Source organism: Arvicola amphibius, chromosome 1 (genome assembly GCF_903992535.2).
Source record: "Arvicola amphibius chromosome 1, mArvAmp1.2, whole genome shotgun sequence".
Lineage (NCBI taxonomy): Eukaryota > Metazoa > Chordata > Mammalia > Rodentia > Cricetidae > Arvicola > Arvicola amphibius.
In genome coordinates this window covers 115,937,202-115,946,276 of record NC_052047.1, presented here as the reverse complement: position 1 = coordinate 115,946,276, position 9,075 = coordinate 115,937,202, and the positions used below count along the sequence as shown (strand labels likewise).

The 9,075-nt window shown below is 49.5% G+C and overlaps 1 protein-coding gene across 1 annotated transcript in view; it reads right to left on the bottom strand.

The window, feature by feature from the left end:
• Positions 1-333: 333 nt before the first annotated feature.
• Positions 334-9,075, bottom strand: part of Spon1 (spondin 1) — a 289,221-nt gene continuing 280,479 nt past the window's right edge. Inside the window, exons 12-16 of the mRNA XM_038335002.2 lie at positions 7,809-7,979; positions 7,531-7,698; positions 6,355-6,519; positions 4,290-4,553; positions 334-1,863 (exon numbers count right to left, since the gene is read on the bottom strand). Coding sequence (XP_038190930.1) covers positions 1,700-1,863; positions 4,290-4,553; positions 6,355-6,519; positions 7,531-7,698; positions 7,809-7,979 — 932 coding nt within the window. The 3' untranslated portion in view covers positions 334-1,699. The remainder of the gene's footprint in view (positions 1,864-4,289; positions 4,554-6,354; positions 6,520-7,530; positions 7,699-7,808; positions 7,980-9,075) is intronic.

The following is a 9,075-nucleotide window of genomic DNA, read 5'->3' as shown; positions in this document are numbered from 1 at the left end:
CTTCATTGGTACTTTTTTTTTTTTGCGGGGGATTGGGGGTCCCCAGTAGAATTTTAAGCTTCTCATTTCTTTGTATTCTATTCCTTTGAAAGAGAAGGCAGTTCATTAAAATATCTAAAAATAATGTTGGAAATAATCCAAACTTCAGATGGGCAAGGGGTATGGTGCCAGTGGCCCACCTAGAGGGGACAGACACCCCATCTTTTCCTGAAAATGAGCTGGGTAACAAACTGAAAAAAAAAAAAAAAACCCAAACCTCCCACCACTTAATGGCCTAAAAACAAAGACCCAGCGAGGCTTGTTTTTTATTTATTTTTTTATTGAACAGGCGCTCTTGTGTTAAGGAAAATACATATTTGGGGGTTGTACATAGATGTGGCTGGAAATAATCCTGATGTGTTTAATGCAGATTCTTAAAGTAGTATATCCAGAGTACTGTGGGCGGCTTGCCCACAGTATGTATTTGGACGAAGCGGTAATAAACACAGACTTGCAAAAGAATGTGAAGATAGTTTCAACAGATGCATGAGCAGAACCTGCCAATGAGCTCACAACAGAGACAGATGTCCCTGTATTCTGCTTGTGGGTTGTTAGACATGGGTTCAATGCGCTGCTGATGGCTTGGAAGTTGGTGGAAACCCCTGGCCTCCCTTTGGACTGTCCACGGGGAACAGGGCTCTGGTCCAGAAGTGAGGCACAGGCATGACTGAATAAACCTTCTCTAGGTTTTTGTCTTAATCATGGGAATAGGTTGTCTCTCTCCTCTCTCACTATAAACTATCAGGGATTTAATAAGTAGGGAAGACAGCATTTTTGTTGAGGAATTGACACAGGGGCTTCCTGACAAACTTAGCAGGTAGTTCTCAGAGCTAAGACGCTTTATTCTAAGGAAGTTTGGGAAATCTAAAGGGTCTGGATCTGTAAGAAGATCTGTAAGAAGTCACATTTGGGACTGTTATCCAGTTTACTGCCTCCATTGGTCCAAAGAGGAATCTGCTGAGAAGAGGGTCATGCCCTGGCACCCTAGGACAACTATGGCACCAGCAATCGAAACCCAAGGGAAACGTAGTTTATGCCTCATTTCCTTTATCACCGCCTACGGTTAAATAAAGCAGCAGCCACCGTCACCTGCTGCTTTTGTGGTGTCACAAACCAGTGTCAGGTTTGTAGAATAAAAGCCACCCCGCCTTCCTGCTTTTCCTCAAGGGCCTGGAGAGCTCGTGCGCATGCACGAGGAGGCTTTTCCAAGATACCTGGAGTTGCGCTAAATGAAAAGAAGAGAAATGGCTTCTGCAGGGGTCGCAGGCCAAAGGCGAGAAAGGGGAATCTGTCCTCTGCATCTGATGGGTGTCTCCTGCATGCTGGTTGCTTCTCCTTGTGGATGTGGCCAGGGTCTCTGTCCTGCTTGGCCAGGGGGACGCTCCAGAGGGACACATTTCAGTTTAGTACAAGGTGAACCAATGCTACTCGCTTGTAAGAAGAGGGCTGCCTGAGGACAGGGGTGCCCCACTTGGCCTGCACCCACCAAGACGTATTCAGACAGGATGTCCCTTGGCATCCATAAGACTACTGGGCAAACCACACCGTAAAAATGAAAACTAGTGGACACAATTTAACTCATCGTAAACAAGCAAACAAACCACCCAACCTTATTGGTGATTGGATTCTGAGATGCAGCCCTGGGGGAACTGTACCCCGGCTAACAAGGGTGCACGTTGCACGCTCTGATCTCCTTCTTGTCTTTGCAGCTGGTAAACTGGGAGCTTTTGAACCTCTTCTTCACAGTCATGTAGCGCTCCTGAATCCCGCCTCCGCACGGTTTGGTGCATTCTGACCAGGCTGTCCACGGGCGCATCCGACAGCCTGAAAGAGTGAGAATATGTGGTTAGGCCGGCAGAATGCGAGCAGTGACTTCCAGCAGGACTGTCCATGAGTTGTCCGCCGCTCTCTGCTTCTCCACGTAATGGTTGAATTAATTAACGCCTGATTGTATTAGGGATTGCTAGCTCATAATGGTCATTGCAAAAGCTATGACCATTAATGTCCTGATCACTTCCTGTCAAAGGTCAGAGTGTTTCCCCACCCCTTGAACCTAGGCTTGGCTTGCTCTGGCTAATGGGATATGAACAAAAAACTGTGCCTGAAAACAACTTAGGAGTGAGCAAGTCGGGGTGACCTCATTCGAGGGACCCTGTGGCAAGAGGCTCCAGAAAAGCAGGTGATACTGGGGTTGCTCTTCCAGCCCCTCTTGATTGTGGCTGTGCAAACGAGAATGAGTCTAAACACAGCCAAACCTCAGAAGAGTGAAAGCAAGCCAGCTGGCCTCTGCCGCAGGATCCTGCCTAAAGATTTGTTTAAAGTACCGACTTGTAAATGGTGACCAGCCGGGAGCACTGAACTACTTCACGAGCCTCCCTGCCCGAGGTCTCAGCCTACCCATTACTAAGTCAAATGGACAATTCTTTTCTTCTTCCTATGAAACATGACGATGCCTTCCTCAAAGGAATCCCTCTGACCACCGGCGATGAGGTCCTTGTTTGCATACATCAGTAGCACTCGAGAGGCAGGGGTTCTCTTGTCTGCACACACCAGTAGCCCTGCCTACATCTCATCTTTGAAGACAGCATGCTCATGACCATGTATGAGGTACCTGTTTACCACATCACAGCAAAGTTTCCTGGAGAAACTGCTGAGCATATAGCTGCCTTTAACTGGGACTAATGACTGCCTGCCTGCCACAGACATCTTGGTATGGAGTACTTCCTAAAGAAAGGGCCTGTCAACTTAGTTCATCTCTACACTGGAGAATGAGCTACCTTTCTCCCCTCCCTTCCTCCCTCCCTCCCTCCCTCCCTCCCTCCCTCCCTCCCTCCCTCCCTCCCTCCCTCCCTCCCTCCCTCTTCCCCTGCCTCCCTTTTTTGGTTTCTTGACACAGTTTTTTTGTGTAGCCTTCGATGTGCCAGAACTAGCTTTGTTCAAGTGCAGGGATTAAAGGCATGCTCTCTCCTCGCCCATCAAAGGTGAGGTGGGCTGTATTTAGGAAGAGCCACTGAACAGTCACTTTTACATGGCTGCCGTGTTTGCCTCCAGGGAATTCAAAGAATGGTTTTAATGGTCTGTGCTCAGGACTTAACCATGGATTGCCTCAAATCATCATTCTGTTGGCCTGTCAATCATTTGGCTTTCTTGGTTTGGACCAGCTCATTCAGCAGTGCCATTCCATGCAGGGGTTATTACTATTTTTTAATTATCTTCTGTGTGTTGTGTGTGTTTTGCCTATCTATACACCATATGCACACAAATGCCTGTGGAGGCCAGAAGAGGGCATCGGATCCCCCGGTACTGGAGTTACAGAACTTTGTGAGCCACCATTTGGGTGCTGGGAACTGTACTTGGGTCCTCTGAAAGAGTACCCATCTCACGCCAGGGGTGATGGTGATTTTAAAGAAAGGGTTTATGTTTCTAATTTATTTTTTAAAGATTATTTACTTATTATGTATACAGTGTTCTGCCTGCATGTGTGCCTGCAGGCCAGAAGAGGGAACCATACCTTATCACAGATGGTTGTGAGCCACCATGTGGTTGCTGGGAATTGAACTCAGGACCTTTGGAAGAGCAGCCACTGCTCTTAACCACTGAGCCATCTCTCCACCCCCCCCCCCCAATTTATTTTTTATCTGCATGAATGCTTATCATATGGCAAGCTTCAAAAATCTCCGTAAGACTCAGTCTAGCTTTCTGTCCTGCATTTCCTCAAAACTCCAGTTTGTTCTGTACCCATCCTCTGGCTTCCTTTGCACTTGGTTCTTGTTCTGCTGGAGTGTTTACCACTTAGGTGGCTGCCTGGCCCTACATCAGCTGGAAGAAATAAATCCAAATGTTAAGCTTTGTGGTTAACATTAAACTGAGAAACCACTGGCCAGGATAGACTTGCCCTACACTTACAGGGATGGTTTGATCTGATGAGCCATAAAGATTTTCCTAAACAATCAGGGCTCTCTCATGCATCTGTGCCGTCATTAACCCTAGTCATAGCTGATTGTGAGCAAGGTGTTGTACAAATGCGAAGAAAGAACAGTGTACAATTTCTAAAGGCTCTTTGCTTGAAAATCTATTTTGACAGCTAATTATCATATACATACATACATATCTACAAATATTCACCCAATCGTTTCTGTATAAATTATGCTTTCTTGGTATTTGGGAATTGGTCTGAATAGTCCAAGAAGTGCCTCTCTGTCTCTGAGCCCAGAGCAGCCCCACCAGCCCTGGCTTTCGCAGAACCGTACCTGGGAACTGGTCTCCCTCTGACTCCTCCCTCAGCTGTTCACTGCGCCTGCTCTCTCGGGCCTCCCTCCAGCGCAGCTTCTGGACTGATGGGTTGCGAAGGCATTTCCGGGCGCGGCACTTCTTGCGTTGCACAGTCTCTGGGCAGGGTACGCCCCCAAACTGAGGTTCCATTTGGATTGTCCGGGTTCGAATCATATGGCCTTTCCCGCATGACTTGTTACATTCAGACCACTGGGACCACTCGCTGAGTTCACAGTCAATGGCTAGCAAGATAGAGACAGGTGAAACAGTAGCTGAGTGGTATCCCCTTTGACCGTCTCGATTGTGTGGCCAATCAGGAGAAACTGGGATGGGAGAGCAGTAATGGTATTATCTGGAGCAGTTGGGGCAATGCTGTCAGCAGATCATGACCCCGTACTCTTCTCATTCTGGCTCCTCTGTGATTTAAGGTGATGGGGGACATCGAAGGTGTTTTTGTAACCTCATGCCTTGCCCTGTGACTTCCTGGAATAATCGTGTCAGCTTCTAGTGGCACTGACCAGCCCCCCACAGTTTCAAGGAACCTAGATTTCCTCAGGGGAGTCATAGTGATCTACAGCGAATGGCCACCCACTACATAGCCTTTGGAGAGAACAAGGTTGCAGGTGACTTGCCTACATGAACCCGTGCTTAGGGCTTTCTCAAACCCATACAGCTTTTCTTGTTCTGCACCTCAGCTGCATCCTGCATGTGGTGGTCTGTGCAGAACACAGGAGCCCGAGATGGGAAGTTCTACAAAGGATCAAGTGCAAAGGGTGTTTTAGGGTTTATCATAACAAAAGATCTAGCATTCTTACTAAGCAAGCACCTTGCAGTGTGAGGGGAAACAGCATTTTGGTCTGATTTTTCAAGATGTGTCCAAGGAGGCAAATGATTCCACACTCTTCAACTAAGTGTTTTCTGGCTCCGTCTGCCAAATGGGGATAATTGTAATTTTGTTAAATTAGGCTATGAGGATTAAATGAGCTATTTGCTCCCAGCAGTACCCTGTGGATGTTCATTTCCTGATCCCCTTGAATAGCCCCTGTGGATATAAACACTTGTTTGAATTGGTGACCGTCATTGGTGAAGCCTCTAGAGCCCAGTCATTGAGGTAGCTGTTTATTAACTATGGGTAGTAAGAGCCCAAGGCTGCTGAAGCCCATGGGGACCTGCACCTGCACACACTTTGATCCCCACAGTAGCCTGGGAAGTGTTTTGTTGCTGTATGGACTGGGAAACAGGATTAATAATAATCAGCGATATTGGCAACACAGATTGCAGAGGCAGATGTGGGCAGATGTTTTTGAGAACCTGACTCTTTCTTCCCTTCTTACCAGCCTTGTGGAGTATTGACTTAATGGCCAGCCTCCAGTCACAGGTAAATAAATAAAACACATGATACTGGGATGGAATTGAAAGGTTACAAAGTTCCTGGTCAGTCAGACAAGCTCCTAAGCGGGATGGGGGGTGGGGGAGTGGGGGGGGAGTGGGGGAGGTGGGGGAGGTGGGGGGGGGAGGTGGAGGGGGCAGGGGACGACAGGGACTGGGCGTGCTACAGCATTAGTGTCCATCTCCTGTTTAGTCTTCACGGCCATTCTGTGTGTGTGTGTTTTGCAGACAACAATGAAATTGAAGCGTTTCTGCCAACACAGAGCCAAACTCCACTCTTTCTCCCAGTCTCACTATAGGATCTTAACAGTCTACATCCTTTGGCATGAGTGTGTGTGTGTATGCACAGGCATGTCTTAAGAACAAACATGATTTCTGGTGTTTTCTTCATCGTTCTCCGCTGTATTTACTGAGAGAGGGTCTCTTCTTGAACCTACAGGACACTGATTTGGCTGGTCTAGCTAGCCAGTATGCCTGCTGGGCTTTTATGTGGGTCCTGGGGATCCAAACCCTGGTCCCCACGCTTGTACACAAAGTGATTTATCCACTTAGCTGTCTCCCCATCTGGTAGTATTAGCATGTAGCTGGTTGGGGGCTCACTGGACCAAGAAACTGGAGGAGGCGAGGGGTGGGCTTCCAGGACCTGGGACTTACGGCATTCTGGCAGCATGCATTTCTCCACTTGCTCCAGTTCCTCGTTACAATCGCCCAGCTCTGCCAGAGACTTGAGCATCCGCTGGCGGGTCCGCATGCCCTTCCCACAGGTGACGCTGCAGTCGCTCCACTCGGACCAGGGGGACAGCAAGCACGGGATGGTGTCTAGGTCAAGAGCCAAGTTTGGCACTGAGAACAGGCACCTTTTGTTGTCTTTTTTCTTGGCCCTATAAAACTCCCACCTGCACTGGCCACTGGGATAGAATGGAATTGGACCCTAGGTTCAGAGTGGACAGCCTGGAGCAGGAAGTAGCTCTCAAGCAGGAAGTGGCCCAGCTGGTGGTCATGACCTTACACCAGGTGAGGGTCAGTGAAGCAGAATGCAAGTTCTCAACAGAGACATCACTGATTTAATGGAGTCACCAAATTTAGTTAATAATCTATAGATTTAGTAGGGCCTCACTAAGAATACTCCTCATGATACTCCGACAGGGAATTGGCTCAGTGCTGCAGTTTTGCTTTGTTTGAGCTGAGATCCCTAGAGTGTGTGTGTGTGTGTGTGTGAGAGAGAGAGAGAGAGAGAGAGAGAGAGAGAGAGCTTGTGTGCATATGCTTATGCATTTGCACCTAGAGTGGGCATAGTTGTGCCTTACGACACCTAACAAGGCCTTCATAAAACAGAAATGTGCTGGTCATAGTCATGCACACTTTTAATCTCAGCATGTGGAGGCAGAAGCAGTGGGATTTCTATGACTTCACAGCAAGCCTGGTCTACCTAGCCAGTTCCAGACCAGTCAGGGCTTCACAATGAGATCCTGTCTCAACCCCACAAACGAAAAGCCAGGCATGACTTGGCAGAGTTCAAAGCATGTCCTATCTAAATTTACTATCCCTTTCCAATGCCCCAAGGAAAATGCTTCTAGAGAACGCAGCGGCAGGTGAATTCTATCCAGAAGTCACCAGTGTGCGTAGAACACACCCACCCCCACGGAGCCTGTCTGGATCTAGTTGGTGGACTACCCTGCACACCTTGGTTCCTCTTGCTCCTGGACAGTGCCCTACAAGACCAGACCCTGCTCTCTCTAGGTCCGTATTCATCCACGTAGTCGGGGAACACTTGGGTGTCTCTTGTCCGTTTGAGGTTCGCTGCCCAAAGCCCTCCCCATACCCACTCACGGCACTCAGGCATCATGCATTTCTCCGCCTGCGACGTCTCAGCCTTGCACATGGAGCCATCTGCGGGGCTCATCTTGACCATGCGGTGCCGCTTCTTCATGCCCATCCCACAGGTGGCGCTGCAGTCATCCCATTCGCCCCACTCGGTCACCAGGCAGCTGCTAGGAGCTGGGGGGAGTCCATACAGTTGGAGTTGTGCGGTTTTTACGGGGGAGGGGGACGGAGGGCTGCCTGCTTGCCCCACCCACCTAAGGGCACCCCGTACCCGCCCCACTCACAGCACTCCTCGTTGACGGTGCACTTCTCTGTCTCTTCCGTGGGCAGTGTGCACACCGAGCCGTCCTCTGGGAACTGCTTCACGTACCTTTCCCGGGACCTCATGCCCATGCCACATGAGATGCTGCAGGGCGACCAGGTGATCCATTCGGACATGGTACAAGTGGAGCCATCTGCAACACACTGAGCATGCTCAGGAGGGGCAGAAAAGAACCTGGGGTTGGTACAGGAGAACTCTGGGTCTGGGAGGAGAGGCGTTTAAGGGGTGGAGCAGGTGCCCCAGGTCCAAGGAAAAGGTCCAGGTCCAGCGATTTAGTACTGTCCTACCTCCTGGGGCCGCCTGCCTGACATAATAGTGGCAGCTTTCCTGTGGAGGAGGCTTAGGCTATTCTTAGAGCCTTCAGTACCACTATTGGCATTAGCTGCCTAGCTCTTGTACCCCCCAAGGAGCCTCAGGGCTGACAGTGAATTTCTTCTCCGGTCTCCTTGTAGGCTTGTCTATAGCAGGGCTTGTTCTTCTCGTATCCTGTTTGAGGCCCAGATGGCTAGCAATGACCCCTGTGGGAATAAAGCCCCGAGAGGCAGGCCAGGCTACTGCCAGGAAAAGCTGGGAAGTGGCATGCAGGAGAGTGTACTGTTTTAGCTAGCCCCTGCTTGGAATTGCTTTTCTTTGTGCCAGGCACCATTCCAGCCTGAATGGCCCTGCCACAGAATAAGTATAGCCTGTCTAGCACTCCTCAGAATAAGAACAGGAAACAACATGTTCTGTACAGGCAGAAAGAGTCATGCAGAAGCAGGTAGCTGCCCTTTGCTCTTGGCCCGGCAATCAGCGTCCTGCAATCTTCAAAGCTATATGTAGTGACATAGGTTTTGCAGAGTTGCAGAAAGCAAGCCTGACCTTTGAGCAGTTTCCAGCGGAGAAAGTAAGCAATGAGCTGAAGGCCCCTATGTGAAACAAGCGCAATGCACTCCGTGTAAGGCTCAGGTCGGGTTCGGAAGAGGGGCCAGGAATGACAATTACTTAAAAGCATTTGAAAGCACAGCAATCTCAGCACTCCAGTGGCAGAGGCAGGGGGATCATGAGTTCCTGACCCTCATGGAGCTACAGAGTGAGCTCTAGGCTGGCCTGGGCTCTATGGTGAGGCCCACTGCTCTCTCCTAGGAATTTGATAGCCTGGAGAAGGGACCCTCTTCCTTTGGAGCAGTGACCCCCTCACCTCCAGCGGCCCCTCACCTCTAGTGACCTCTCACTCCCTCTGCTATTTCCTA